Here is a 15,660-nt window from a genome sequence, read left to right as displayed (position 1 = left end):
TCTACATGGAGCGTCCTCATGTTGTCCCGTCGCACAGATTTCGAAGCCTCTTACAGTGACATCCAGGAAGCGGTGCCACCCAAAGGAAGGCAGCCAGGTGACTGAGCGTGCGGTTGGTCCCTCCGCCCGAGCCTGGGTCCCGTCCTCGCCCCAATCCACCTCCACTGCCTGCCCTGACACCCAGCTCCACGTGCCCTCCTGCACCCCAGGCCCGGGGAGTGGGGGTCGACGCTCCTTTGGGTGGTGTGGTCCGCCCTAGCTCACCTGCCGCACGGAGGGTCCCCCAGCTTCAGACACCCAGAGGGGCCAGCCTGGGAACACGGTCTCTCTGCTGTCCTCGGTGCGTGGGCTAGCTGTCATCGGCCAAAAGTGCCGCCCTTGACGTCCTTCCTCCTTTCTGGTGGGCTTTGATTTCTGCTCTGGGAAGCCCCCTTCTTGTCTCATTCCCCCGATCCAGGGTCTTTATTCCCACTCATCCCGCATTTTTCCCCTTCACTCCCCTCTGCCCAGTATCCCCCTTCCCTCCGGCAATCCCACCCCCCTTAGTTCATGTTCATGGGTCGTACGTATAAGTTCTTTGGCTTCACCCTTTCCTATACTATTCTTAACTTCCCCCTGTCTATTTTGTAGAAATGGATTATGCTTCTTAGTCCCTGCACCATTTCCCCATTTCTCCCCCTTCCCCTCCCAGCTGATAACCCTCCAAATGATCCCCATACCTATGATTCTGTTTCTATTCTGGTTTGTTCAGTTGGATTTTGTTTTTATTTTTTAGATTCAGTTGTTGATAGTTGTGAGTTTGTTGTCATTTTAAACTTCATAGTTTTGATCTGCTTTTTCTTAAGTAAGTCCCTTTGACATTTCATATAATAATGGATTGGTGATAATGAACTCTTTTAGCTTTACCTTGTCTGGGAAGCACTTCATCTGCCCTTCCATTCTAAATGATAGCCTTGCTGGATAGAGGAATCTTAGTTGTAGGTCCTTGCTTTTCATCACATTGAATACTTCTTGCCAGTCCCTTCTTGCCTGCAAAGTTTATTTTGAGAAATCAGCTCAGAGTCTTATAGACATCCTATTGTACGTAGCTCTCTGCTTTTCTCTTGCTGCTTTTAAGATTCTCCCTTTATCTTGAACCTTTGGCATTTTAATGATGATGTGTTGTGGTGTGGTCCTCTTTGGGTCTAGCTTGTTTGGGACTCTCTGTGCTTCCTGGACTCGTCCTCCTCACTGCTCTGCATCCTGTGACCATCCCCTGGCTCCTCAGGAGCCCGTGGACCTTCCTGTCCCCACACGTCCGTGCTAGGGGCTCACTGTCTCACACACAGCAGGTGCATGATAGGTGACAGTCAGTGAGGAAGAGGCACTGTGTTCACAGGTTACTCTTCCTGAAGGTTGAGTCCCTTCCAATGTCCAGCGTATCCATTTTATAAACATTTCATCTGGTTCACTGGCCTGGACTGGAGTCTGAAGTCAGCGTTCCCTAAGCAACGCCCAGTGTCCTCTCTTGCCCGATGACATGGGAGCCTCTGTCTCTTGGCCTCTGGTCCCACTGCCCAGTCACCTCCCTACACGCAGCCCAGCCTGGCACGCCCCAGACCTGTCCTGCACTGTCCCCAACTCACAGGAGGACAGCGAGAACAGAGGGTCTCATTCCCCGCCCCTTAACCCCCCAGATGCAGTCAGACCACCCCTGAGCAGTTTCTCGGAAGAGTTTGTCCCTCTCGGAGCCACGCCTACCGCTCTGCCCAGCTCGGAAGGGGCCCCGCCCACCTGTGTAGGGGCCCCGCCCTGTCCCTAGCTCTCTGCGCCCTGCTCTGTCTTCTCCGGGGCACTCCCGTCACCCGCTTCACGCTGCCCCGCGTGCGTCCCCACGCTCACCCGGTGCCCGGACAGCAGGCTCGCTCTGCTTTGCGGCTGTTTCCCGCAGACGGGCACCTGGGCGGCGTGGGCCGAGCACGTGTGCGCTGAGTAAACAGGCAACAGTCCCACTAACCACGTGGGGACGCGTCCGTCTCTGGGCTGCGTGGAGTGGACGGGACTTTAGAGAAGCAGCAGGAACCAAGCTGATCTCAACCTGAACGGTCCCCCGCTTTCAGGAGGTCACGTGGCTCTTCTCTGGCTTGTGTGTCTTCCCAGGGACCCACATCCGCCTTCCAGGGTCAGGACCAAGTGCCAGCGCTGACGAGAGCCCCGGGGACGGGGACAACCTGGTGGGCGCCTTCCTCCCGACTCCGGGTGCCAGGCCCGCACTCCTGGTTGACTGGCCCAAGTCCCCGGTGAGCCGAGCCGTTTTCCGGGGCTACACCGCGTCCGGTAGGAGCGCCCTTTGTCTGGGAACCCCAAACCCTCCCTTCCTCCCGCCCCTTCTCCTCGGACCAGGCGAGGTTGGGGGCGCAAAGCCTTTGCTGCTGCTGCATGACCCTCTGTGGCCTATGGGCCGAGGCTCCCGCCTGCCGGGTTCCCCATCTGCAGGCTAAGGGGGCGAGGGCGGGGTGACCCCCTCACGTGCATCCTCCCGGGTGTGGACCTGCCGACCGCAGACTGAGCGGGGACGCTGCCCACGAGGAGCAGCGCGTGGCCGCCACGTCCCGCACAGGCCTGCTGGTGGCGCCGTCCCCTCTGCGGAGACCGGGGTTTCGCCTGTGGCCGGGTGACGTTGGACCCGCCCCACCCAGGTCACCCGCCTCGCCCTCCGGGTCTCTGCTGCTTCAGGCGCACAGGTCAGGGCCTGTCTGCTGGGGGTCACCGTCCCCCAGGCCTGGGAGTTCCCCTACAGACACTTAGATGCTGCTTTGACAAGGACAGACGAAACTGATGAACCTGCTCACAAACGCGGGGACGCCATTCTTCCCAGAGTTCCCTTGGGGTCTGGGGCCGGAGCGTCCTTTCTGACCGGTCACAGGCCAAGCTCAGTTGGCCTGTTGTGGGGGTGTGGCCAGATGGGAGCCTCGAGCTCCGTGGCGATGGCCCTCCAGGCAGGGACAAGCGGGGCTTATGGGAGTCTGCACCCTCAGGGGTGCGGGCGGCCCGGGCTGAGGGGCGTGTCTGCCCAGCTGTCCTTCAGAGGCCCTGGTGACCGTGTCCCTGCCGCCCTCCCTTCCTGTAGGAATCACGGGGCAGACAGTGACAGTAAAGCCATACTCTCTGAGCCCGGGAGCGACATACGTTCTGCAAGCCACTGTGGGTAGGTGACGCCGCCAGCGGGCCACGGGGGTGAGAGGGTTTCAGTTCTGCTCGCAGCTCTTCCCCGCAAGGTGCAGCCGCTTGTTCCAGGGGCCGGACGTTGCCCCGACCCTGCCATGCGCCCAGGCCACTGTCACCTCCCCGCTCATCGTCACTTCCTGTGTCAGCGACGGGAGAGGGAGGTCTGCGTGTCCACAGCTGCCGTCCCGTGGGAACAGCTGTGTCACCCTAGGGGGAGCCCCGGCCATGCCTTTACACGTGCACGTGACCGTCCTGGGCAAATAGGCCCCTGCCCTGCGGACTGGCCGGCCACTCCTGCATTGGCGTGTGGGGTCAGCGTGGCCTCACACACCCACGTCCTGGCCTGACCCACATTCCTCTGCATTGTCACGACTCAGGGTGACAGCTGCCTTTTGGGTGACTTCTAGACCTTGTCCCCGTTTCTAGGGGTGCTCTGTTCTGGGCAGCCCACCCCGGGAGTCAGCAGTTCATGAGGTCGAGGGTTTGGCCCCAGGTCTGCATCGTGCGGTGACTGAGGCCCATCGTGTGCCTCCATTGCTGCCTCTTGCTCGTCATCGGTTCACCCCAGGGAGGGACACAAGGTGACCCATGTTGGACACCGGGAGTGGCCCCGCCCAGTCCCCAGGCAGCGTTTGCGTCTCACGGGTTTTGCTAAATCTTTGTAACCGTCCTCGGGCCCCGCCCACGATGGACTGAGAAACGGAGCCCTGGGTCTCAGGACGCCCACCCTCTGCTGGGCCACGGTCACGATCGGGGAGGACGCAGGTCGGGCCCCGCGCCTGTGCTCCGCCCCCCCCCCCCAGCTCTGCCCCCTGTGGCTGCGTCAGCAGCGCCCACTCTCCCCCAGGTGCCTCTCCCGAGCCCAGGGCACCGTCCCCAGGAGGACTTCCCCGTGCGCGCAACGGGAGCAGTCACCACCCCCTGGTCTGGCCGGTGCTGTGGCGCCTGCCACCAGAGTTGGGGGGCGAAGGGACGGGTGATGCAGAGACAGGTTGCAGCACCGGCGTGGCATCAGCGCCGTCCAGGTTCTAAACAACTTGGCGCGTGCAGCTCACACCTGTCATTTATCTCAGGGAAGAGACGTGAAAGTAAAAACAACTTGGCGTAGGAGCGCGATTGTTACAGGGTGATCAGTAGCAGGAAACGGAAAATAAAATATCTGGTCATTGGAAAACAGAACTCATGCCTCTTAGAGAATATTTATTTACAACAGATTCCGGATGCCCTCTGGCATCACAGAAAATCACTTACGATATCAGGGCGGCTCCTGAAAGCCGAGCATAAAGCCGCGTCAGCACTGCGGAGCCAGCCCAGCGCACGTGCCTGCGCCACGTGAGGCCCGTGAGCGCGGGAGCCGGCGGCCGGCTCTGCTGAGGGCAGGCGCTGCAGGTGTGGCTGCTTGGCTCCCTGGTGGGGACGCAGCCTGTCTCGTCCGCCCGATCTCCCAGGGCCTCAGGCATGGCTGCCCGGCCGGGCCAGCACCCCGCAAACAGGGTCACGTAAGTGGGTGCCGCTCAGCGGGGGCCCTTGGCCCCTGGAAGGCCCCTGGGGTGCGGTGTGCTCACGCACGCCTCTGGGCCCTTGGCTTCCGGCCCCACAGGTCTGGGTGACTTGGGAACCCGGCTGCAGCAAGTTCCCAGGGACACAGACGCCGCGGGTCCGGGGCCACGCGGTGTGCGCTTCGGGAACTGGGGCAGCTGTCACCCTCCAGCATGCATGTCACCCCGTCTCTCCTCCTCCACAGCTGCGGGGCAGCGCTTTCTAGGGAAAGCCCAGCAGTACTTGGCCGTCAACCCAGCCCCACGGGACGTGGCCTGCCAGGTGCAGCCGCCCCACGGCCTTGAGGCCCACACCGTCTTCGGCATCTTCTGCACCTCGGGGAGACCGGTGAGCACAGCAGCCCCACATCTGTCCTGAGCCGGAGCGCACACCAGCTTTCTGCTGAGACATGGGGCACAGAGCATCCCCTGGGGATAGGCCCCAGGCCTGTCAGTGTGGACAGCCACCCGTTCCTGTCCCATGTCCCGTCAGCCCCTCCAGACACCCTCATGAGGCCCCGTCCTCTCTGCAGACCCTCCCGGATACCCTGTTCTGAGCTCTGAGGCCAGGAGCATCCCCACAAATGCCCTGTCCTGTCTCTCATCTGCCATGTTGCCCGACAGGAAGTGCAGGGACAGCCTCGTCCCCTTCACCCCAAGGAGGCCCTGAGCTCCATGCATCTGTGATGGCTGGGAGACCCCAGGCCAAGAGAGCATGTCCCCCTGTCCCCCGCCGCCAAGTGACAGGGACAGCATGTGTGGACAAAAGGGCCCTGGAGGCAGGAGGTCCCCACCTGCTCGTGCATTGGGGATGCTTGTTACCCCGGCCCGAGCCTCTGGGGTGAGGGCAGGTGTCGGTCCGCTTGCTCACTGGTGCTGTCTGCTCTCTGCGCATCGGCTGCAGGACTTCCGCTATGAATTCAGTTACCGGGTAGGAAACGCCTCCAAGCGCTCCCTGCACCGCGGGACAGACGCCCAGCAATACTTCATGCTGCCTGCCGGGGAGCCCGGGGACAGCTACCAGGGTCAGTCGCCGGGCGGTCTGGGTCGCGGGCTACACTCACTTACTGTTCTAAACCTTTCCCCCGGTTTCCCAAAACTAAAAAGACACACTCCTTATTTTCTCATCTGAGTAAGTGGAATGCTTTTTAGTGTTGGCCGACGGCCTGGTTTTGAGGGCAGGAAGGACATGCCGTGTGAATGAGCTTTGAAATCTGAAATATCGTGTAAATGAGCAAATGCCAGGAACGTCCTGCATCTGTGAATTCAGCATGGGAGGCCCAGCCATCCCTGTGTACTCGTGACGTGCGTGGTCCCCGCGACACCAGCGTCTGTAGATGAAACCGCATCCCGCTCTCCCGCTGAGAGGCGCCCGTGGGGACAGCAGGCTGAGCTGGGGCGGGCTGTCCTCGGACCCCGTCCCGCCGCCCCTCCAGCTCAGACCCCCCCCCGGGACCCGCTTTCCCTGCATGTGTTGGACACACGGCCCCTTAGCGACGGGTCTCGATCTGCAGGACCCAGAGCTGTGAACCGGGGGTTTCTGGGGCAGCCGTGGTTTGAGCTTCCAGATAGTTACAGCATGGCGGGAGGCCGAGGCGCTGAGGCAGAGGTTTCCTTGGTGTGGCTGCTGAGACTCCTTCCACCCGAGTGTGAGCAGGCCGCCCACCCGGTGCATTTAAACCTCGTCTCCCCTTCGTGAGCCCTGGGTGACCCGTCCGGTTAGAGACCCCTGCCCCTCCTTCTGGGTGCAGGTCAGGGACGCTGAGGACTCCGGGTGGCCTGTCTGCTCAGTGTCCCAGCACAGGGCCTCCCCCGGAGCTCCCCCAGCCTAAATGGAACCACGCTGTCTTCTGGAAAGTGCCCCCAACGTGGACACGCGGCCCATTTCCTGGAGCTGGGTCAGAACAGGACTCGTATTCAGACTGGGGCTCCTCTCCGCAGCCCTCCGCCTGCAGGGCTGGGCAGACGGCCAAGCAGGACATGCGCACAGGACTCGGCCCCGCCTCACCTGCTGGCCCCCACCCTGGCCTTGTCCCAGGAGGGAGCGCCCAGCCCCCAGAAGCCCTTCCTGCCACACCCGAGTCTGCGCAGCCGCCCCTCCCTGGGAGTGCCTCCTGCCTTCCCCGGGCCTGGGTCTGTGGAACCAGCCCAGATGCTGCGTCTCAGAGTCTGCGTCTCTCTCTGGGCCTCCCGGCCCCGTTTGACCCGCTTCTAACATGACGGACTCCGGAGCAGGCGCGGGGTCCCTGGTGGTGTCTGGCTGCTGCAGGCACACAGGGCCGGGCTGGTGACCGTGGGCAAACGCGTGTGAGTGGAAGGCCCTTTCCTGGCCCTCCCCACAGTGGTCACCTGCCCTCCATGGGGCCGCCGCTGCCCCCGGCTCCGGCACCCACCCCAGTCCTGTCCTGTTTCTTGGGGAGTGTGGTCTCCCCAGGGGACAGGGAGTCACTGTCCACTCTGCACCCTGTCGGTCCCATCACCACCTGGACACCCGGGTGGGCCAGCGGGGTCTGGGTCAGGCCTGCGGACCTGCCCTCCGGCTGCTGGCTCCTGCAGAAGCATCTGACGGCCCCGCTGACCCTCCGCTGCCGTGTTCCTTCCAGTCCTGGTGGCCACAGTGATCACCGACGGCGAAGGTTCCCAGACGCAGCCGTGCGCCTCGGCCGTGACTGTGCTGCCCCGTCTCCATGGGGACCGCTGCCCCGGCGAGGACATGTGAGTGAGGCTCGCCGCGCCCACCCCCACTCCAGGGTCCCCCCACCAACCCCGGCTGCCTCAGTGGAATCCACAGTGGCTCTGGCCCCACCGGGTCCCCGGCATCCGCAAGGCTGTGCACTCCCACCGCAGGGCCTGGAGCACGTGGGCTTCCCTCCTGAAGCAGCTCCCTGTCCACGTGGCTCGCCCTCCGGAGACGCACAAGCCCTTGGATTTCTGCACACGTGCAGAGCTATGAGTCTCGTTAGAGAGCATTTCCCCTGTTCCCCCAAAACCTTGTCCTATGGACAGTCACGTCCCTGCCCCGCCAGCCCCAGACCTGGGTCTCATCCACAGACCCACCTCCTGTCCCCAGGTCTGCCGACTCTGGATGTCTTAGGCAAATGGGACGGTGCCCATGCGGTCTTCTGGGACCACTGCTAAGTTTATTTCTGGCGTGTGTCTGGGGTTCGTCTTTGCTGTCAGAACCCCTCCTCTTTGTGGCTGAGGATCATCTCAGCGTGGGAACGCCACGCCTGTGCCATTCATCTGTAGATGGCACGTTCCTGCTCCAGGCTGCTGGGTGCAGTCCTCCCACGTAGATGCCTCCCAGCGGCACTGTGGGGTCTCACGATGACTCTGTGTTCGCCACTCGGGCATCCTGCCAGACTGTTTTCCAAGGCGGCGGCCCCGTTTCCCCGCGGATCCAGCCCCTCTGCGCCCCTCCGCACTCACCGCCACCATCCGTTTCCTGTACCATCCCAGGGCCGGAGCCATGTCCCTGGTGTGCGTTTCCTAAGGACAATGACATTGGCCTCTTTCCATGGGCCACGTCTCTTCCAGGGAGAACGTCTGCTCACACACCTGTTGTTAATCAGGGTTGCCCTTTGGTGACTAAGCTGTGCGCTCCTCCCGCGTCCTGGATCCAGGTCCCTCTGAGGGCATGTGGGTTTGCACGTTTCCTCCCGGCCGTGGGCTGTTCTCTCTTTCACGGGGAGTCACTGCGTGAGGTCCGACCTGCTCTCTTTCACTGCTTCTGCTTTGGCGCATCCAAGGAATTATCTCCTAACGCGAGGCCGGAGGGATTTATTCCTGTTTTCTTCTGAGAGACTCGGGGCTCACTCCCGCCTGAGCTCTGAGACTTGGGGGGAGTGTGTGTGGTCCCAGCCCCGGAGGCTGGAAGAGGCTCTTTGCCCCATTGAAGGGTCTCAGCCCCTTTGTCAACACTCCGCTCGCCCCGAGCGTCAGCGTTGATGTCCGGACCGTGCTCTTCCAGAACCTGTACGTCCTTCTTTGTGCCGGCGCCACGTTGCCCAGTCCCCACAGCCTGTGGTTTGGGACTGGGAGCATCGATCGACTAACTTTCTTCTTTTTTAAGATTGTCTTGGTTATTCTGAGTCTCTTCATTAATATTTTGTCAACTTCTATTTTTTAAAGATGCCACCTGGGGCCGTATTGAATCTGTAGGTCCCCGCGGGAACGTGGCCGTCGTGACAGTGTGAACGTTCCGACCCGTGAACGAGTTTCTTCCATGTATTTAGATCTTTAATTCCTTTTAGTTTTATTTTACAGTTTTCAGTGTACAAGTGTTGAACTTTTGTTAGTTTAATCATAACTATTTTATTCTTTTTAGTGCTGCTGTCAGTGGAATTGTTTCCGTGATTAGTTGGAGTTTTTGGCAGTGTACCATTGATTTTTACATGGCGGCTGGGTATCCCGCAACCGTCAGAGCTGACTGATTAGCTCTGGTCGTCTCTTAGGGTTTTCCGTGGGGTTTTCTGTCTTTCAGGTCATGTCCTCTGTGACGACAGAGTTGCTTCTTCCCTGCTGCTCTGGGCGCTCTCGTTTCTTTTTCTTGCCGCACAGAATCAGCAGATGTGCAGGTGCTGGTCTTGCTCCCCCCGAGGCAGGAGGCATTCGGTCCTTCAGCCTCTGGGGGGACGTCAGGCACAGGCTCCCCACAGGCCGCCTTTCTCAGCTTGGAGGCGTTCCCTTGCCCTTGCAGATTTGGGGGACTTTTTATTATGGACGGGGGTTAAGTTCTGCCAGTGTTTTCGCCAGCTCCTCGGAGCTGAAGGGGGGCTTGTCCTCCAGCCTTTCCCTGTGGGGTGCAACACTGGCTGACTTCACGCTTGAGTCTCTTGACACTCCTGAGACCCACGGCCCTCGGTCATGCGTGTCATCCCCGTACAGGGCAGGCGCCCACTCTGCTGGGGGTCCGGGTGCTGCCCACCAAGCCCTCTTCCTGGGACGCATAGGAGCACTCGCCCACGGGGCCCGCGGGCCTCTGCCGGCTCTGCCCCACCCCCTCCGCTGCCGCGCTCCTGCGTCACTCACTCCATTTGTTTGTCCGCACCCCGTGTCGGCTCTGGTGAAGGCGTTGCCCCTCACGGTTCTTTCAGAGTCCCCTCTGCACAGACCAGCTCTCCTCCAGGTCGCCCTCCCTCTGCCCGGACCCCGCCGGGAAGCGTTTCTGCAGCGAGCGCCCCCGCCTCTGGGAGCCATGACGGTCCCTCTTCTCTCTCCTGCAGCTACAATTCCAGCCTGAGAAACCTGTCTGCCCTCCAGCTGACGGGGAGTCCCGCGCACACCCGGAACTACGTCTCCACGGCCAGCAGGTCCCTGAGTCGCTGGGCGAAGGACGGGCATCCCTCCTGTGGCCTGTGGCCGCGCCTTCAGGACGTGTTCGTTGCTGCAGTCTGCGCCTTGGCGCCCCAAGACCAGGTGCGGCCCGGAGTGCGTGTCAGTGCGGCAGGGACAGACTGGCCGCTCAGTGGCCGGCAGTCACGCTTGGGAGGCACACTCGGTGCTGGGACCGGGGAGCCGCACACGGGGTCTCACGTGTGGCCGCGGCCTCGCGCCTGCTCACACGTCTCTCCAACCAGTGCCGCTGGTGTCCCAACGAGGGACGGGCAGAAGCCCGTGTCCCGCAGCGAGGCCCACGTGGCCGTGAGCGAGAGTTAGGTGAACACGGCCCGAGGGCACCACACTCACTAGGTGCAGCAGCCAGGGCCTCGGCCACATGCGGCAGTGACGTCCTTTCCCACAGCACGTCTGTGGCCCTGCGCCCCGTCCCCCGTCCCAGAGAACTGTGATATCTAAGAGCCCGGTGTCACCATGGCCCAGACACCGACATTGCTCCTCCCTCCACCGTGCCCTCGCGCCCTTCCCAGAGCACGCCCTACACTTCCTCCTGGCCCCGACCCCACGTGTCACCGCCCGATGGGGCTGGGGCGCTGACGAGCGGCCCAGGGAGGGTTGCCACACGAGCAGGCAAGCGTGGGGCCCAGCTGGCGGTCTCTCCAGACACCGCGGGCACCCCTCGGTCTCTGAGCCCAGAAGTGGGGCACCTGCCCGTCTTTGCCTGAGTGCGCAGAGCCGTGCGGCCGTGACCCACAGCCTGACCCGCCCTGCCCACCTCTGTCTCCTCTGGTCGGGCCAGGAGGAAGCGGCCGACTCCATCCTCGTCCTGCAGGACCTGCTCTGCTTCCCCAACCAGGTGAGCCGTCCTGCCAAGTGGCCCCTCTCTGTTGCGTCCTGATGAGGACCTGGGTCAGTTCTGAAGAATCATTTGCGCTGGGGACACTTTGACGCTTAGATTGGAAGCAGGACCGACCGTCCCGATCTGAACACCCGAAGTGCACTTCCATGTGGGCGCAAGTTTATTCTTCCCACTCTGAGTCTGTCTTGACGATAAGTCGCCTCGTGTCCGGGGCCTTTTGTGCTGTTTTGGTGACTTGCCAAGCGAGTTTGATTTTATCGCTGGGGACAGAGTTTGATTCGGGGAGCGTTTCCGAGCCGCGTGCCGTTCAGACAAGCACGACCGGCGGAGAGGATCTCACCCTGCGCCGGAGCAGCCGGGGGCAGACGGGGGTTCCGTGCCGTCCGCCGCACGGATGCGGGACGCTCGGGCCCTTGGCCGGGCCCTGTGAGCACGACCACCGCGGGGCCCGCGGGCGCAGCTCTCTGTCCGGGGCCCTTGGAGCTCCCGTGGGAAGAGTCACTGTTGGTTTTGTGGGTGTCACCCTGGCCTGGGGGCAGGTGTTTGGAAGAGTCTTACCCACGTGCAGCACCGCCTGCTGTTCGTGGGGGGGACAGTGCCTGGGACTTACAGCTCAGCCTCCAGGAGCCGAGTGGGGGGCAGGAGCACGCCCCACAGCGGGGACCGGGAGGGGCTGTCACGCCGTGGGCTGTCCTTGCTGGCCCGTGTGCTCAGAGCTGACCGCAGGGAGGGTCAGGAGAGAGAAGGTGGGAGCAGCCTTTCACTGGCAAAGACAGGAAGGCGTTGCCGGGCACAGGTCTCAGCTCCTCGGCAGCAGGAACAGGGCCTCTGTGGCTGGAGGACAGAATAGCCTTGCGGGGGGCAGAGAAGGTTCTAGAAGGAGGGGGCCGCTTTGGAAAGGGATTTGTGAAGTGGCTGTTGGGGTTCAAGGCCGGTAGCCTCTTGTCTGAAGGGCTGTTAGAGACCATCTTCTCTGTGTGGGTCAGGGGGGTCCCGCTGCCGGAGAAGAGCCTGCCTCTGCTGCCTGCGCTGGGAAGCGGAGCACGGGGCGCAGACACAGGCGTGGCTCTGGGCACCGGCCAGCGGTTGGCCAGCTTCTCAGGGAACAGGTCACTCACTGAGCGTCAGCCTCCTGGCCCATGAAGCGACCACGGGGACGAGAAACGTGCTCAGCCGCTGCTGTGAGCAGCTCCTTGTGCAGAGCCCGCCTGTCCTCCCTGGGCTGCGCTAGGGCCGGACACTGTGGGAAGCCGACCGCCGCTCACAGGGTCGGGGTGCGTGGGGCTGGGCCCCAGGCCCTGGAGCCCCTGCGCAGTGGTCCCGCCTCCTGGGGATGTCAGCGAGGCCACGGCCTGGGCGCCGCATCGAGGAAGCGCTCTGTTCTCCGTTCCCACCAGCTCGGCTTCGCCAGTGCGGGCCTCATCCTCAGACACGCGCGCTCGCTGCTGCATCCCCACCAGCCCTCCGCGGTCTTTGAGGCGGACGCGGGGCGGGTGCAGGAGCTCGTCCTGCTGGTGTCCGGGGTCCTGGAGGGCACCAGCCGCCGTCCCCCAGGGGACGCAGCCCACCTGCTGGAGGAAGGAGTTCAGGTCATCTCGGATGCTCTGCTGGTACGTGGCCCCTCTCTCCTCGGGTGGCGCGTCCCTCGCCCCCAGCACGGCCCGGTTCAGTGCTCACTTCTGGAACCGGGGGCGGTGAGTGGGCCGCCAACACGTGAGGTCTGAGGCGCCGGGCGGCGGGACGTCCGGAACTCCGTCGGTGGGCTGTGTTTCACGGGGGGGCTCCCATGGGACGTGGTGGCTGCCCGCCCGCGTGGGCCCTGCTGGGTTTCCCCACAGACGTCAGGACGGTGTGTGGTGTGCATGCTTCCTGCCCTCGGGTGCGGGGCACTCGCGCGACGGCCGCCACCACCTGCGGCGTCATGGGCAGCTCTGCTGGCAGAGCGCGTGTTTCCGCCACCGTGACCTTGAAAAATTGTCTCAGGGCTGAATTGTGCGCCTTCCAGAAGCTTCCCTGTCTCCTCTGCCCCCACGTGTCCCCCCGTGCCCAGACCTGCTAGTTTTCTCACTGATACTGGGTGCGATGCTGGGAAATCAGAAAGTAAACGAGTTCTCCATCTGGGTGCAGGGGCCGCGGCCCTGACCACCGTCCACACGTGTGGGAGCTCGAGCCGCATCCGGCACCTCCCGCCCCAGGGACACGGGAACCGTAGCAGTCACGTCTTCAGCTCCCTTGTCTGGGCTGAGGACCTCGGGAAGCGTGGCAGGTGTCACAACGTGAATGAAATGTCACACCGAGATGTATCCAAACAAGCAAACAGCCGCGTCCCTGTCCTTCGGCCCAGTGTCCTCCTATCAAAGTCTTGGCTCAGGCCCAGGAACCTACCCCCCTCCCGCCCCTCCTGCTCTGATGGGCCAGCGGCCCCGCCCGTCAGCATCTGCCCCGCTCTCCCAGGGCTGCTTGTCTGCGGGCAGCAAGCGCCAGCTCCGCGTGAGCGCCGGGCAGATGGAGGTCCTCACGCAGCTCCACCGCGACCCTCGGAGCTCCATGCAGAGCCTGGGCCCCGTCCAGGTGCGGTTACCTGCGGACCTGGCCAGGAGGGAGATGCGGAGCCCCTGCTACGTCAGCCAGCTCGTGCTCTTCAGGGGGAGCCCCTACCCGTGGGGACCTGCGCCTGGTCAGGTACAGTGGGGTGGGGACTGGTCCCCTCTGGTGGGGGGGCACGTGTGCCCCGGGTTCAGCTCCGAGAGCTGCTGTCTGGGTCATGTTGCAAGAAGCTCTCAGCCTGCCTAGGCATTCCTGTGTCCGGGAAACAGGAGCCTCAGGGTGCCCTGGGGCCGCGTGGACCCACCGTCAGAGCCAGAGGCCGGCGTGGGTCTGAGCTGTGTCCCAGCAAGGCTGGCCGCACGGGCCCCTGGACGTTGGGCAGAAGAGGGCACCAGAGCCAGTGGGTGTGTGACAGCGGGCACGCGAGAGGGTGTTGCCAGCGTTCCGTGGTTCTGTGAGCACGGGCTCCCCTCCTGTTTCACTCCGGAAAGCACATGAGTGACACAGATCGGGTGGGGTCAGGGCAGAGTGACGGCAGCCCTGTGTTTCCCGGGCCGGACACGCCCCTGGGCCTGGCTCCCTCGGCTCCGATCGCGCCTGATGGATGAGCATGCAAAGGAGTGACTAGCTCCTTGTTTCGTCCAAAAGCATTCGCCACCCCACTTTCTGGGGACACAGACATGGCTAAGCAGCCCGTGAAAATAGCAACAAGCAGGAAAGAAATAGAAATCGAAGTTAGAAAGTGCAGTTGTGTGGAGACTCCCCGTGTGCAGCTGCGGTGAACAGGGGTCTGAGCATCCGACAGCCCCTCGTCCTGGGCGCCTGGGGCCCAGACTCAAAGCCTCGAGCCCAGCGGCTGCACATTTAGGGTTCCTCCCCTCCCCTTCCCTCCTCCCCTCCCCTTCCCTCCTCCCCTCCCCGCCCCTCCTCCCCTCCCCACCCCTCGCAGAGAGAAACAAGAGAAAAGCCTTCTTCAAAGCAAGGTGTTTTCTGTGTTGATTCAAAGCAACATTAGTTCTCATAACCCAGAAATGACCTGAATGTGCAGCAGACAGATAAGTCCTCTTATTATTTAAATGAATTAGGAGAATCCATATATAGCCAATTAAATTACACCAGACTTGGGAAGATTTCATGCCAAAAAAAAAAGTGTCTATTACCTGCCCAGTGTGTCCCCGATGCCCAGGGAAGTGACTAGCATGACTCCCGGGCAGAGTTCCTGGCACGAGGGTCCCAGCCCGCCACCTGGCAGCGCTCTGGGGGCCCCTCCACTCCCTGCACTCAGAAGGTGTAGCTTTTCTGCGACATTTCAGTCAACTCCAAGGGGGATGGATTTAAGTGACAGCGACAGAAATGAAGCCTCAGCCCGCCTCCCTGCCCCGGGTCCCGCCTGTCTAGCTGGTGACCCAGAGTTTGCCTGGGCCCCCCGCCCCCCCCCCCCCCCGCCCGCCGGCCAGGTCCGCAGCGTGAGGGGCTGGAGCAGCGAGCGTCCGGCGCCCCGGCCTGAGCGCGCTGTGTCCCCAGGCTGGCGCTCTGCTCTCGCTGTCCCTGCACGGCTGCTCCAGAGGGCAGCTCCCCCACAGACAGCGGCTGAGGACGCCTGTGACCGTGGAGTTTGGGGAGGAAGACGGCCCGGTAAGGACAGCCCTGCCCAGTCACCGCAGCGGCGTTTAGGCGGCGCCAGCAACCTTCGACATCTTTGCTTTCCCCGGGGAAAACTCTGCTTGTTTCCCGTGTGCCGACAGGGAGACGGCAGAGATAAGACGACGTTCGTGCTGCTTCGGGGGAGAGTGAACGTCCACCGCTTCGCGGGGCTCTCCAAGGCCCCCCCGGAGTCGCTGCAGATACGCATCCAGTTCTCCCGGCCCCCCACCAGAGCCTTCCCCATCACGGTGCTGGTGAGGTGCGTGGGGCTGATGCTCGCGGGCAGTGGGCCTGGGAGAGAGTGTGGCTGTCAGGGGGTCTTGCCCGTGAACTTGCGCTCCTGGGGCAGCGTGAGGCCGGGCGGGCGCCCCGTGTCTGTTGGGGAGGCGGGCGCCCCGTGTCTGCCGGGGAGGCGGGCTCCGGCCTGCGGTCCCTTGGGTGGCGGAGGCAGCACCGCTGTTGTGCTCAAGAATCGGGTGCCCTCAGGGCCCAGCGGGCTCAGCCGGGGCTCGCGTGCACGGTGGGCTG

General features: G+C 62.9%; 1 protein-coding gene across 1 annotated transcript in view; it reads left to right on the top strand.

Moving 5' to 3' along the window:
• Positions 1-15,660, top strand: part of PKD1L1 (polycystin 1 like 1, transient receptor potential channel interacting) — a 60,000-nt gene that overhangs the window by 13,241 nt on the left and 31,099 nt on the right. Inside the window, exons 15-26 of the mRNA XM_090287764.1 lie at positions 38-97; positions 2,140-2,316; positions 3,110-3,187; positions 4,952-5,094; positions 5,650-5,770; positions 7,349-7,460; positions 9,971-10,163; positions 10,882-10,938; positions 12,339-12,551; positions 13,396-13,623; positions 15,013-15,123; positions 15,234-15,391. Coding sequence (XP_090143890.1) covers positions 38-97; positions 2,140-2,316; positions 3,110-3,187; positions 4,952-5,094; positions 5,650-5,770; positions 7,349-7,460; positions 9,971-10,163; positions 10,882-10,938; positions 12,339-12,551; positions 13,396-13,623; positions 15,013-15,123; positions 15,234-15,391 — 1,651 coding nt within the window. The remainder of the gene's footprint in view (positions 1-37; positions 98-2,139; positions 2,317-3,109; positions 3,188-4,951; positions 5,095-5,649; positions 5,771-7,348; positions 7,461-9,970; positions 10,164-10,881; positions 10,939-12,338; positions 12,552-13,395; positions 13,624-15,012; positions 15,124-15,233; positions 15,392-15,660) is intronic.

The sequence above is a fragment of the Furipterus horrens genome, unplaced genomic scaffold, assembly GCF_987537825.1.
Source record: "Furipterus horrens unplaced genomic scaffold, mFurHor1.1.pri manual_scaffold_9, whole genome shotgun sequence".
Lineage (NCBI taxonomy): Eukaryota > Metazoa > Chordata > Mammalia > Chiroptera > Furipteridae > Furipterus > Furipterus horrens.
Note: the sequence above shows the minus strand (reverse complement) of the source record. Positions and strands in the feature narration are given on the sequence as shown.